General features: G+C 44.7%; 1 protein-coding gene across 5 annotated transcripts in view; it reads left to right on the top strand.

Annotated features, from left to right (window-relative positions):
* TSPAN18 (tetraspanin 18) overlaps positions 1-11212 on the top strand; it is a 295772-nt gene extending 284560 nt beyond the window's left edge. For all 5 annotated transcript variants that reach the window (XM_069221789.1, XM_069221790.1, XM_069221792.1 and 2 more), the window contains one exon: positions 7860-11212. In XM_069221789.1, the coding sequence (XP_069077890.1) occupies positions 7860-7907 (48 nt within the window). In that variant the 3' untranslated portion in view covers positions 7908-11212. The remainder of the gene's footprint in view (positions 1-7859) is intronic.
* Positions 11213-15107: the final 3895 nt, after the last annotated feature.

Here is a 15107-nt window from a genome sequence, read left to right as displayed (position 1 = left end):
GTGTGCTTGCCCCTGCTCCCTCTTTTTACCTACTATGTCTCATGGACCTGCCAGTGCCCCTCATACTTACTCTGAATGTTCTTTTGAGCTGCCAATGCCCACCTGGCTAGCATGGTCAGATGGCTGCCGCCTGTCCATGCCACTCCCACCCTGCCTGTCCGAGTTCCACGCCCCCATCCTCCCTCCTGTCCTCCATGGTCCATTTTGCTGCCCCTCCCTTCTGCCCTCCAAGCTCTGTTGTGCTGCAGCTTCTCCTCCTGCCTGCCATGCCTGGTCTATTGTGAGGCCCCTTCCCCTGCCCTCTCTTGTCTGTCTCCAGCCCCTGCCCCTCCCTTCTGTCCTCCATGGTCCTTTGTGCATGCCCCTGCCCCCCCCTCTTGCCCCGCATGGCTGCTGTGCTGCCACAGCCCCTCCCACCTACCCTGTGTGGTCAGCTTGCTGCACCTGACCCCCTCCCCCTTCCCTCCGTTGTCTGTGTGTGTCATTATTGTCTCACTGTTGCCCTCTATGGTGTGTTGTGGTTCCAGTGCCCATTCCGCCTGCCCTCCATGGTCAGCTTCCTGCTCCTGCTCCTGCCCTGCCCCTTGCCCCCTGCCCTCCCTTTTCCATGTACAGGCTCCAATCCCCTCCTTACTGCTTTGTCTAGTCCGTTGTCATGCCACTGTTCCCGCCCTCCTGCCGTTCATGGCCTGTTATGCCACAGCTGTCCCGTCTGTCTGCCCGGTATGGTCAGCTTGCTGTCCTTGCCTATTTCTCCTGTTCTCTCTGTTGTCCATGCACATGGCCCTGTCCCCTCCCTATTGCTTTCCATTGTCCGGTGTGCTGCACTGCCGTCCCGCTTGCCCTGTGCGGTTTATTGTGCTGCGGCATCCCCTGACGCTTGCACTGTAAGGCCAGTTTGGTGCCCTTGACCATCTCCCTCCTGCCCTCTGTTATTCAAGTCCATGTCACTACCCCATTCCTCCTGCCCTCACTGATCCAATGTACCATACTTGCCAACATTTTGAACTTCGTAAGAGGGAGATTTTGAAAATAAAACTGGGGAATTGATTTTCCTCATTGCCTTACATTGAAAAAGAGGAGATTTTAGGCAGGAGGCAGATAAAATGAAACCCTTTTGGGCTAAAAAAAAAACATTGGGAGTCTCCTGTCTGAATCAGGTCTGTTGGCATGTATGGTTGTACTGCCACTGCCTGTCTTCTGCCCTCAGTGGTCTGTTAAATTGACACAGCCCTTCTTGCCTGTCCTGCATGGTTGGTTCATTGCCCCTGCCCACTTTTCCCCTGCCATCCATGGTCTATTGTGCTGCCACTGCCCCTTCCGCCTTTCCAGCGTGGTCAACTTGTTGCCTCTGCACTCTCCTCCCTGCCCTCAGTTATCCGAGTCGGTGCCCTCGACCTCTGCTTCCCCACAGTCTTCTAATGAACAACTAATTTCTAACATTCTATATTTGTTACAAAAGGGTGGCACGCCTGACATCATCTTGATGTAATCAAAACTGTAATACCTAAAGCATTTCCTCTAGAAATTATAAAAATGAGAGGGTCTTATTCCCATAGAATTTATGGTCAATAGCTCTAAAGAACTAATTTGAGGATATAAATAGCGACAACACACTTTTACATTATTTGCTATCCTTATATTTTTTATCCAGTTGATTACTTGAATATATGTTGCACTTATCAGGGAAGATGTGATGTTACAGCCAGAGCTGCAGACTTTGCAACTGGGGAACCAGGTTTGAGTTTCGGCGTCAGCTGGACATATCTGGACAAATCACGTAATCTTCCCATGCGTAAAACCAAATGAATGCGTCCTTGTGTAATGTAACTGATACTCATGTAAGGCCCCCCAATAACTTGTGGTCAGGTTTGCGCCATATAAAACTGCAAAAAAGCAAAACAGTCAAGTGTTTTGCAAACTTTTGTCCTGGGCTACAGTTGAGTGACATTTGTGCTACATTTGGGCTCTTTTTTTCTCTGGTGGTCATCTTGGGAGACTTATTTGTTATCAAACACCCTCATTTCCTTATTCATTGCAGTCCTTCAGTAGAAAATGCTTTCTGTTTTCCACTTCTATTCCCTCAAGATGGCATTCAGTTGTGCCACACTTTTGGTTTAAATTCAGAATGTTAGTTTTCTAGTTGCTCATTGAACACTTAAGTAAAACTGCTGATCTCCGAGGAGTTAACTGTCAGTCTGCTGCTGGTGTTGAAAGTGCATCTTTCACTCTACATGTCTGAATGTTTTAATGAGATAGGAGAGGAAGATATTTGATAACTCACTTAAAATGTGTCCTATTTTTTCTTTCTACAGCACTAACCTTTAGTTTCTATGAAAAAATAAAAACCCTTATTTTGTTCCTTTCTAAATTGAATATTTTAAGTTTTACCAGTTTGATTCAATCAAGATGGCTTCAGGTGTGCCACACTTTTGCCTTAAGTAAGACTGTTAGTGCTCTAGTTGTTCTTAAGAGCACTCTAGGAAGCTGTAGTAGAACAGAAGGGAATCGACTGACATGCTGATCCTATTGGAAGTTCATGTTTTACTGAGAATGTCAGACTTCATTTTCATATGGCTGAGAAAGTGTGAATTTACAGAAAATGTGCTCTCAAATTAGCCTCCAAAACCTGTATGGGAAAATCATGAGAAAACAGTTTTCTCTCAACAGGATTCATGAAATTCCAGGAGAAAAATCACCTTAGAACACACCACAATCCCTGAAATTAGCATGGTACCATCAACAAATGATTTATATTGTAACTAAAATCTATTATCACCCTTTATACGTTCTCCTTTTTGTGACCCTCAAAACCTTCCATTCACTACAGTGCATATCAGTGGGGTCCATTGATATTTCTTAATGTGCAATTATACCCTACATTTAAGCTTTAGTTCTCATTTTCAACTCTGTACATCATTTAGAACATGCTATCATATATATTAGTCCCAAGATGGCTGCCAGCACTTCCTGGTTGAAGTGCTGACAGCCAATCAGATCTCACCTTGAGATCTGTGCTTAGGCTCCGTCCAGATATTTATATATGTTTTTTCTTTAATAACTCCAAAACTACTGTATTGATTTACACCAAATAACAATCCAAAGTTATTGGAAAAAACTAAAAATGCTATACCTATGGAAACTAAATCCTAACTTTACCTACTAGTGGCCAGGCCCTGCACTCAACTCCCTTTATGCTCCAAACCCCACACCACGCACAGCTTTCGGCCATGTGCAGCAGGTGTTGGCCGCAGGCATGGCCATGCGGCCTACCCCCTATAAGCAACCAACCCCACGCCACGCAGGGCCATCGTCTGTGCACAGCAGAGGATGAGGCCAACCCCTTAAAAGCACCAAACGCTGTGCCACAAAAAAAAGAAAGGGGGGCTGGTACAAATACCCTAACACCCTTGTCTTGGTCCTGGGGTCCCCCTGGCACTCTGCTAGAGCCAAAAAGTATTTTTTTAAACATTTTCGGCAAAATCGGCTGGTGGATCCATTGAGTTTGCCAATTTTTAGTTTTTTGTTAAAACTTGGGCCTCTGGCGCTTCTTATAGTGTGATGGGGACCCTAGGTGGCCCTGCAGTCCCAGCCGGCTCCCCGCCTCCTGCAGGAGGCAACATTTCTCCAGCATGCTGAGAGCTGCTGGAAGTGCCGCTCCCTGTGTGCAGGAGCAATATTTTCATCTCTTTCATATCAGCGGGCAGTGAAAGAGATTAAATCTCTGCTTCCAGCAAGCAGCAGCGTTTATACAGCTCCCGCTTGCTGAAAGTGGAGTGTTTGCTTTTGCTTGGCACAAGTTGTCACAGCTCCTGCCAAGCAAAAGCAAATAGTTATCTCCTGGGGGTGGGCTCCTCAGGCGGTAGCAGGAGCCAGGTCTAAGAGGGGGGGGTGACGCACTGTCCCCCCTTCTTTGTTCTGCACAGGCTAGCCCCGGGGAGGTGGTGGTCACCCAGACCGTATATGGCCTTGGAGAGAGGCCGCATGGCCCCCTCCTTGTTTTTAAAAATATAATTGGACCCGGGGAGGTGGTGGTCCCCGGGTCGGGGGTTCCGCACAGACACCCTCTTTAAATTTGATTGCACAGGGAAGGTGACGGTCCCCAGGGCTGGGGGGGGATGTGTGCGCACCCCCATCCGATCAGTTTTTGTTGTATATCCCCGGGGAGGTGGTGATCCTCGGAGCCTGGGGAATATGGTTGCGCCCAGGTGGACGGGTCTGCCCGCCCTCCCTCGCTATTTTTAATTTGTCACCCCAGAGGGGTGGTGGCCCCAGGGCCTGTTATAAACACACACCCTCAAACCTGAAGACAGACACACAACGAAAGGCGACCCACTTTCACAGCACATATAGTACATGATTATTATGTTACATGGAAAAAAAACTGCAGAAAAACAGCTCACGGAAAAAGCAGATACTCTCAGGGAAATACATTGTCAGACATGTGCAATTTAAACTTGAGGTACCTCAGTCACGTTGATTATTTTAATAGTTTCTATTGCCATTTAAGAGGTATTATTAATAAGGGCATATGGCGCCGTTTCGAATCTAGTTTTTAATTACTGCCAGGACTGAGACCTGGGGGGGTCTGCCCCACTTTAAGCCCTGATGCTTTACACTATTCATCAGCTTCTCTACTTGAAAAACACACCCGAAAGATAGATGATGGTGGGCAGTCGCAGGTTACCACCTGAGCCAATAGGATCGCAGCATCCTAAACTTCTGTATCTGAGATAAACTCTGGGCTCCACTTGCTTTGTAACATGGCACAAAAATGCAAATGAACGTACTCCCGAGCCTCGTAACAGATCAGAAGACTTTCCATAATTATAGGAATCACTCTCGTCGTTAGAATATCTCGACTGACTTTTATTGGAAATTTTAAAGAAAGATTATTAGTGTAACTCGGCATACAATTGCTTTGAGGTTACTAAAGACACCGTGTATCAACCTGCAGTTGATTGCAGGCTTTATAAGTGACTAACCAGTGACCTTTTTACGTGATAAACATTCAGATTTCTTTAACCAGCTTTAGAATTTTAAGATCAAAGCCAGCGGCTCAGTTAAACTCTTTCCTTACGCAATGCTCCCACCTAGTGGTCATTTATAGTAACACGCGTGATGGCTGAAGCATTCCATAATGTCTTGTAGCATTAAAATGTATGTCTTTTGGTCATTTGAATTATGCGGCAATAGAGGCCTTTTTTTGCGCGACACGGTTGACTAAATTATATGGCACGTAAAGGATAGGGGCAGTCGTTGACAAACAAAAGTAAATTATGTAGTCTATTATGGTTTTTATTGCAGCAACTCAACAACAAAATGATTCTTCTGGTACATTTTTAATAAAAGGTGAAGCTCTTTCACTGTGTACATTTCAAATTAGTTTTAAAACGTGCCTTTAGGTTTGGGAATTCTTTCTATGTTCATACCAGAGATCAACTAGGAGCACTAATATTTTTAAAAAAAGTAAAATATTTACTTTAAGTGCCGAATTGAATCTACAAATTCAATGTAAGCGTATTTTAAGTGGATTTAAGAGTTCAGACCTTAACTATATAAACATATCGAATTTCCACGCATAGGGAAATAGAACATTTGATGACAAAGAGGAAATCATTCTTTCCTCCGAATTTGAATTACATTTAAATGTGTGATATTATTTCCTGCTGCAGACAAACCCCTTTTCCGAGTCCATAAAATGCGGATATTAATACCATGGGGGCAAAATCTTACCTCTTTAATCCAGAACTTACAATGAGTAGGTGAAAGGTGAACAGTTAAGATATGCAGCGTGTTGAAAGGTGCTTTACATTTTATAATTAACATTTTTAATACAGTTCTATTTGTTTCACCTACAGTTGTGTTGGTTGAAATCTGTAAATTACTAAACTTTAGATGGCTTGCGTGGCAAGTGCAGCAGATCCATCATCCAGGCGTAAACCTTTGCTGATGTGGCATGAGTAATTCTTGTCACATTTGTGATGTGCACAGTTCATACTGTACTATCTCCGTCATTTGTTTCTTGTTTTTATCTTTCCGCGATACACAAATAAGAAAGACCAGTCCTGATGAAAGACGAAGACTACTATGAATACTCCTCACATATTTTTCAAGGCCCACTATGTTTTCTGGTAGTACCCGTTTTACCAGGATACGAGGTCGTACACATGGCACATACCATTAGCAATATACAGCCCTATTTACAAGCCCTTTGTGTCAACGTTGCATCATTTCTTTTTTTTACGCAGCGGTGGCGCAAACAGTGCTGTACACTTCTCCACATTTACAAACTGACACATTGGGCCCAATGCGTGAGTTTGTAAAGCCCAGCATCTCATTCTACCTGCACCAGGTATAATGCATGCAGGGTAGGCATTCCCATGGGAAAAGCCACGCAGAACTCATGCAGTGAAAGTTATAACATTTCACTGCGTCATTCTCCGCCTTCACTGCGTTAGAATATTACCGCCTGTTCAGAGCTGGTGTAAAATTGATGCACTGCTTTTCTCAACGGGGGCCTCCTGGCATTAGTGGAGTAGCATAATTTTTTTGAAGCTAGTCCACCAGTGCGTGAGTTTAGCACCACAGATGCGTCAGAACTTCTGACACATCTGTGAATACATGCGCCATGGATCTCTGTATTGTAAATACAGCACATCAATGGTGTCGTAGGGGTGGTCGGAGGGCAGCGCAAGAAATCTGACTCATTGGAGTCGATACGTCAAATTCTTGTAAATGAGGCCCTTAGTATTTGAAAAGTACGACAGTAGTGGGAGTGACGCTTGACTTTCAGATTATTATTATTATTACTCTTATCATTGCAAAGGTCTAACTTCACACAAGCCACAGCATATGAAGGCAACCAGATCAGTGGGCAAAACATCCATATGTTTAGTATAAGTCATTCTTAGGCTAAATTAAATGCTAACAATTTATATCCAAGATGTCAGGTAGTTAAATACACATTTAACAAGAAGAAACTGTGTCCTGGTTAAAACACAACTTTTTCTAAGTTTTTAGAGGCGTTTTAAAAAGATGTTACTTGCCATTCAAATGGTTACTGGCTCAGCACGTTGGCATCAAATAAATCAAACTTTACTTTCCTAGCACGTTTTTTGAAACCTAGTTGAAGGTGAAAACACATTTAATGTAGTAATATCCTCGCTCCCCCGTCATGCAGAGTTTTCTCATCAATAATTTATCACACATGTTGCAGTGACAATATCAGTGATGCCATAGAAGATGTCATGAATGATGTAATATGTGGGGTAATTAGCAGTGCGTGGCAAGGGTGCGGGATCTATTTACCTTAGGGCACAAGTTATGGTTACTTGAAGTACCTCTAACCATAACTGATGAATTGCTATGATTTTGTGTGATTAAATTCAGAACCTAACAATAACGTCCCTGTAACCTTTGGATTTTTGAGTGAATTTCTAAGGTTTTTTAAATGGTAATTTCTAACTATAACATCCCTGTAACCTTTAGTTTTTTCAGTGAATATCTGTGTATTTTCTAATGTAGCAGCAGATTGGCTGCAGGGCCTAAAGACATGATTACTTTTAAAATCCAGATGTTCTTTCCCAGCTCTTTCCACTTGTAAAAACAAAAAAAGATACTGATTGTCTGTTTGGTCTTCAAATCTTACAGAATGCCTACTTTGGCTACTGTGAACGTCTAGCAAGTCCAATCCCCCGAGACCTTTGTTTCCATCCACTGTAGCTCACGTCATTGAATAGGTTTATACATGTTTTAACGTGTTCTATTGCACAGCCATAAATGCCTAACTAAACTTGCACGTGCTGTTAATCTCTATGTTTAATATGTCTCTCCTCTCTGTCTCACTCCCTCTGTAGCTCTTCGCAATGGTCTCCGCTATGTGTCTTTTCCGAGGGATCCAGTAGGAGACGTCGGTACAGAAGACACACCAGGATGGAGAGAGAAAAAAAAAGAAAATAACTTTATTTTTATTTAACAAAAACAAAATGGAAAAAAACCCTGAAAAAGTAGGAAAACTTGAAGAAAGGGATTGTAAGTTATCAACAGCCTATTGGATTATGCTTCAGGGGCTGGTACCTTGAGGCATTGGACGTTTAGGTTAGAAGGTTAACACTCTCCAAAAAGGAGAACGAAAAAAAAACTGTTCTAGACGATAAAGTGTGCTTTTTGCTGGAGAACACAGAGTACCCACTGAAGGAGCTGCAGTTGCCAACATGCAAAGACCAGGAGTGCCATTCTGCATTGCCCTCCCCAACTGGCAAGCCTTGCAGGGCATTTTAAGGCTTTTTATCAAGGAGGCCAAAACTAGCAGACAGCAGTCTATTTTAAAGACAAAATTGATTGAAGACCTCTGGAGAATCGCTGGAGATCTGCTGAGCATCGATGTTATGTTCCTGCATTAAAGAACATGTTCTTGTCCCTTTCCAGTCACAGGACTGACCGGTTGGCCCTTTGTCTTCACAAAGACTTTGCTCCCTTGGGGTTTGGTCTGCAGCAGACGAAACCACAGTCTATGGGAGCTGCAGAGAAAAGCAGATGTACTCGTCTTGACCAGGGGGTCTCGCCATATGCATTCAACACACCCAGTTGAAATACGCAGATACCTGCTCCTATGTATATTTGTGAGACATCTTGAGTCCTACTGAAAGGTTCTCCAGCAGACACCATTTTCTTCTCCCCATCAGTGTTTTCATTTAGTGCTGGAGGTATATAATGTCGTGGTGAGGGTATTTCAACCCTGTATACCTTCCCCCAGCGTATTTCGCTTGTACGTATTATTTCACCCAATGCCACCTTGTTACTGTATGGGCTCTAAGTAAATCTTTGTACTAAATACTATTTTTGTCACAGAAGAAAGATATTTTTAGCAGCTCGTGTGTGCCTCAGTCTGTTGTCGGCTTCTGCTGCTTGTATCCTATACGACCCCGCGCCCTGTTACTGAGATGCCTTCTGTGTTGTGTTTGGTTTTAATTCAATTTTAAATTTCAGAATACTGTAGAATTACAGGTGTTCAATAAGTGTGTTCCATTTCTGGTTTTCTGTATTTTGATACATGATGACTGTGTAAAACCTGGTAGGGACTTGGCCCCTACATATGCCTACAGTCTTTTCTTACTTTTGTTATCATTGTGCTCTGTATAATTTCCCACAACAGATCCCTGCTGTTCATAAAACAGTTACCATCCCATGACAATCCAGCACACTGTACCAAAACACCACATCTAGCCTCTCTGACACACGTCAGGCTGGCGACGCGTGCTCCAGCGTCCCAAATATCACATACCTGGCAGGTAAAGAACCGAGGTTACACACCTCAAACAATTGTGACAGTTACAACCTATTTAAACGCAAGCACATACTTGAAGACAGCAGGTTAACTGCACTCACACGACCTGTGATCAACTCACCAAATGAAAAAACAGACTGGTCTGAGGCTGAATTCTCAAGACTAGAGGGAGAAGAGACCTCTGAACCCTGATGGTGCCACAAAACCATTCTGACTATAAATCTTTCTAACATAACTTTGTGAAATAGGTGTATGGCCTCCTGTAAATGGTATACTTTCCTTTGCAAACAAGTGGGACCCACAGTGTCTGCCACTCAGTCAGGATTTAGGAGGTAATTTTGTGTTTGGAGGGCGGGATATCTTCCTACAAATGCTTAGGGCGGACACTGACGTACTTTTTTCCTGTTCAGGAACACTAAGTAAAGCCTCAAAGTGTCAGGGACATTAGTGTTTTTTGTTTTTCAAAACAAAGTCCCTCTTTGTGACATGATGGACACTCATCAAATTGCAGAGGCTTTAGAAAAAGAACAGTGGGGGCAACTTCTTTGAAAGCACTGAGGTCTCCTTCACGCCTGCATGGGTCTTTAAATATGGCACATGGTAATCCCCCAGGTTGTGGGAGGTTGTAACCTTCACCTCCCAGACAGGATGCCAAGTGGTAAATAACTCCCTCAGTTTGAAGTAATTTGAAAAACATCAGTTCCAAAATGCTTGTTACAGAGGCTGTCTGCTGCAGGACCAGAACTTGCATGCCCTATTGCACCTTGGTGTGAAGAAAGGTTAGACACCTTGTTAGGTTGGTGGATGCAGAACAATGAGACATGTCTTAATCTTGACATTATGTGATCCTGGACAAATCTGTTGATCATTGTTCCTCAGTTTCCTACCTGACAAAAGTGTGAAATTGGATAATCTGTCCAATTGTATGGTATTGACTCCCAACGGGTTGCATACATTTGTGGCAAAGAGCTGATTGAAAATGATTAGCATGCAGTACACCTACTGAGTGCACCCAATTTAAAAATGACTCGCATCGTCTGTCAAGACCATGTTTATGCTGTACATCAATGACACTGTTCAATAATCAACACAGACTGAGAGAGACCCTGTTAGATCACTTTCTTGCACAGGAACTGACAAGGGTCCTAGCCGTGTGACCACCTAGATTGCTTTTTCAGTCATGCCATGCAGGTGCATAGCTTTCCACACTCTGTACATGTCCCCCAGGCAGGCAGTCACAACACAGAACATGGGGCATGTTTGTTTGTCTTATGAATTACTTTTTGATATCACATACATGCCTGATTGCTGCTAAGCAGAGACAGGATCATTAAAGTTTCCTATTGGCCGGTCCCTATGGAAGAAGGTAGGGCTGGTGAGGAGTCAATGACAGCACCTCGTGTGTGAGTGCTTTGGCCCAGCCCCACCTGCTTCCCAGTGTACCCAGGATGGTGTGTGGGCGTCTGCACCTCTGGCTTGTACCTGCACAATGATCACTAGACTGGCTTCATGTTTGTCATTGTTTGAATTAGAAGGAGTAGGGTTGGTAGGAAATCTGGTGATAACTTTGCATCACTGGAGTGTGGGGTCGGGGAAAGTTTCTTTAAATATAACTGTGGTATTCTTACTGTGAACAATGTGTTCAGCTCACCTTCGCAAGATGTTCTATGGTGCGCGTTACACCCCTTAGGTCTCTGTGATGCTGGCGGCTTGTGAAAAATATTTGAAAAAATATTCTACTTTTGTAACTGTAAATGGTGCTTTTTGTTAGATAGAGAGAGCTCCTTGGCCTAATGCTTTTTATAGTAATATTGAAATACTGTTCTTGTAATATATGGCAGCACAGAGCAGGGAAGGATGACTTCTGCACTCGATTTCCTTTATCGATTTAAAAAAAATAAAAAACACAATGTGAAATAGAAATGGCTTCATAGTTTATTTGGTTTGCACAGACAAAAACGTGCTTCATCTCTTAGATCTGTATATGAACAATATTTCCTAAAGCTTTTATTTACTCATGGGGAACTGGTAATTGATGGCCACAGTGTTTTTGTTACACAAACACAGGGTCCCTCCTTGCTGCGATTGCTGCTCAGAAGAAGTCTCCTGGAACACCTACTCGAGCACGCACAAATGGTGAGATGCTCCTTTTTAGATTTGGAAAGACTGGAAGGGAAACTATATTACAAATGGTGTAGCGCTTGGGGGTGGGCCGGGTGGGTGAAAGTGCAAACATTAAAATAAAATGGCGACGGTACTACAATTTATCTACGTGTTCTGAACAGTGCTTAATTTGTCTAAAAAAGTACAAAAAAAAAAAAAAAAAAAGTGGCCGGGCCCTTCCCATAAGGCCACTGCAGCCTACACCAGCCATTGCCCCTGCCAATGACAGTGCGAACATAGCATATAACCATTGCACTTCTGCAAGTGTGACAGTTCAAAGTATTTCAGGCCACAAAGCTATAGCAATGGCGTGAAAGGCTAGTATTATTAATTTTCAATGCCAATTCACTTTATAAACATGCTCTCATCCCAAACTTAAACAGACAGCGCCTCCATGTGGTGGACTGTCACTAGAGCCGGTGCTGACAACTAAGCCTTGGTGCGGAGCAACGGAAGGCACCAGCTCAAATTAAACCCTGGTTCGGAATGATAACGCTGAGAGGGCCGCCTAAGTACACACAGTAACTGGAACTCAAAATTAAAGATTTCCTCTGTGTTGACATCAGACCACGCTTCAAGCTTTCAAAACTATATGTTGCAACCTTGCGTGGTGATTTGAGTTAACATGGAATTACATGATGCTGACACATCCGGGGGTACATACCAAGCATATATGGAATGACACTGAAAAAACCACCTGCTAGTTTTAAAAAAGACCTCCTTCAAAACTGCTGAATGGATGTCACCAGGTTTACTATGAAGATGTTAATGTACTTGAATACGTAAATTGAAATATCCACTCCACAGCATCCAGGGGCCGTGCTATAGAAACAGCGCACAGTCCCACTCTACTACGCCTTCTGTGTGAATGGCGGAACAGCTCACCGTATCACAAAAAAATGTGATTTCAAGTGCAGGCGCAGACCTGCTCTTCCACTAGAAACCGTGCACTAGCGAGCAGTTTAAAGATAGCAGTCCATCCTGCACTATGCTTGGGGCCTACGGCCATACTTTAAAGGTGGGTTCAGGGAGCAGAGAGCACTCTGCAGTGGGTTGCATTGAGTGGCTGTACCTGCCTGAGGGCGCAGGGGTCATTGAGACCTTTTTGCCGCTTCCAAGGGGTGGCCTTTTGCACACAGTCAGTGCATCTCCTGATGATATATTTTCCTCTTTACCCGTGTCAGTGATATGGTATGATTGCCACGCCCCCATGCAAGTGTGGGACTGCCCATTTGAGATTGGCTGGTCCCATCTGTATTTAAGAAGGAGCTAATGTTAGTGCCTCAGCCCCTTTCTGAAATACCAAAGTGCCCTCAGTTTGCATAAGTCAGGTGTGCACATCTATTGCACCCCCTGGACCCTTAAGGGCATATTTACCAGGAAGTGGTGCACGGCAGTGCAGCAGATGACCTTGATGTGCTGCCATACGCCACAGGGAAAGGGCAGAAATTAACCATGTTTACAAAATACAGTGCATTTCTGTTTTCTCCCCCTGCGCTGGCACCCTTTTGGCTGTGTGGCACCAATGCAGGCACTCTTGCCCCATGGTGCAGGGGTGGCTATGTAGCATTCAGGATTGTTTTTGTGTAGGAAGGGCCACTTTCCGGCACAAAGACAATTCAGGGAGGCGTTTTGCTCTTTCTGTGTGTGCTACGGAGATATTTCTGCTCATTGCGCCTCCCTTGGGGAGGTGTAAGGTGTTGGTGCATTCCCAGGTTTGACAGATTCTTGTAAATCTGGGAATGCATCAAAAACCGTGGGTGTTGCATGGGAAAAACCACAGCAATTCACATGGAATGCCCACCTGATGCAGAGTAGGGCAGCGAATTGCACTGCGTTGCCTTACTCCAAATCTACGAGGCCCGTGAAAAGCCACGCAAAGTGGCTTTGCGTAGCCCCGTAGATATGGGTCTGAACTCTGTGACATCTGTGTGTCATAAAAAGTGGGGCTTGTAAATATGCTCCTCAGTGTAATACGGCCCATGGTGCACAAAAACTTCTGGGATTATGGAATAGGCTACACGTGGGAGCGCCCATAAAAACAATAGGAAAATGCATGTTGATTGAGACTCGTGTGCTGCAAGGCTTTCACTTAAGAAGGTATCATGACTACTGGAGAATTAACAAGGGATGGGTCAATAAAGACCTTCGGTACACTACGAATCTATTATTGCATCTCTGATACCAAACTCTGGAAACAGTATCAGCTGTCCCTGTGTCTGAAGAGCGCCCTCGTCCCTGTGGCATAATGCCTGCAGATGCTGGGTCTTTCAAAGGAGGGTGTCCGACTCCTAAATATCAATGGCGGACGGTAATTTTTGCAGGGAGGGGGCGGGCGGGAAGCACAATCACACTCATTCATTTACACATGCACGCACATCCATTCACCTTCAGCTCGGAGGTCCCAGGAGGGTTGGGACTGCTGCCTTCCCTCATTGGCTGAACTGAGGTCAGGCAGCAGTCCCAGCCTCGTCACAGAGTGGGATGGGGTCAGTGAGCCTTCTGACCCCACCCCACCCCACTCCGTGACGAGGTGTCACTGATTGACACTCGCCCTGGGCGCTTCAGGGGATAAACCTGAAGTGCCCAGGTCGAAGTCAATGGGTGATGCTTTCCTCGTCACCCAGGGGAAGGGCCTCAAGGCACCTTTGCTGAGCCGAGGAGGTCACGCCCACAGGAGCTGTGACCTCTTCATTCCAGCAAAGTTCAGCTCAGGCAGCCAGGAGTCTCCGCAGATCGAACATGTCTCACTCCTGGCTGCCTGACCTGAACATGAAGAGTGCCTGTCAGGCTGACCTTTTCTCAGCCTGACAGGCACTCTTCATGAGGGGCAAAAGGTGGGAAGGCGTGGCCCCTCCACCCTAGAGGACGGGCCGCAGCTGCTAAATATTCTCGACACTGAGAGGACACTATCTGGAAGGCAGATGGGAGGAGTGAATCCGAGAACAGATTTCAGTGTAAGAATAATGTGATATTCTCTTACACCACGAGTAAGGCCTCGGGCAGGCATGGTTAAAATCCAGGTTACAATAAAATCCTTCATGGATGGCAGAGTCCTACAGGCAGATTGTATTCAGTAATGTGCCAGCGCCCTCTGCTGGAGATGCTAATGAAGTGAATGTGAGAATGTTCATATACAAGGGTCTGGCCCGCATCTGAAGTACTACTGGTCCCAAGTCTGGCATTCGATGGAAAGGTGCTGGAGGGAGGGGAAGATGGTGCCATAATATATCACCCCCACTGAAGTTAACAATAAGACAGTGTTCCCCTACTAGGACTATATGTTTGGAAACGATGTTAAGGACACAATATATATGCCAAATGATATTTCTGTACACAATATTCTGACGTACAACTTTAGGGAGGCCATCGTTTTCGTCCCTCTGCCCGACTGGCATACATCATGCCCTTTTGCATATTCCAGATAAGTGAAATCTTGTAAGAGATGGATCTCCAAGACCCTTGCGGTGGGGAAGATTTGCACACCCTGTGAGTAGAAATTTCCTGGGATCACCTCGCATTAGGAATTCCTTTAGGAAATGAGGTACATGGCCATGCTCAAATCGCTAGCTCAGAAACTTAGGGGCGCATCATATCATTATGCCCCACTTTTCTTGTGCCCCATTGCACCCCCCCTAATGCCATCATGTGTGCG

Source organism: Pleurodeles waltl, chromosome 3_1 (assembly GCF_031143425.1).
Source record: "Pleurodeles waltl isolate 20211129_DDA chromosome 3_1, aPleWal1.hap1.20221129, whole genome shotgun sequence".
Classification (NCBI taxonomy): Eukaryota; Metazoa; Chordata; class Amphibia; order Caudata; family Salamandridae; genus Pleurodeles; species Pleurodeles waltl.
The sequence above is the reverse complement of the archived record's forward strand: the minus strand, read 5'-3'. Positions and strand labels throughout refer to the sequence as shown.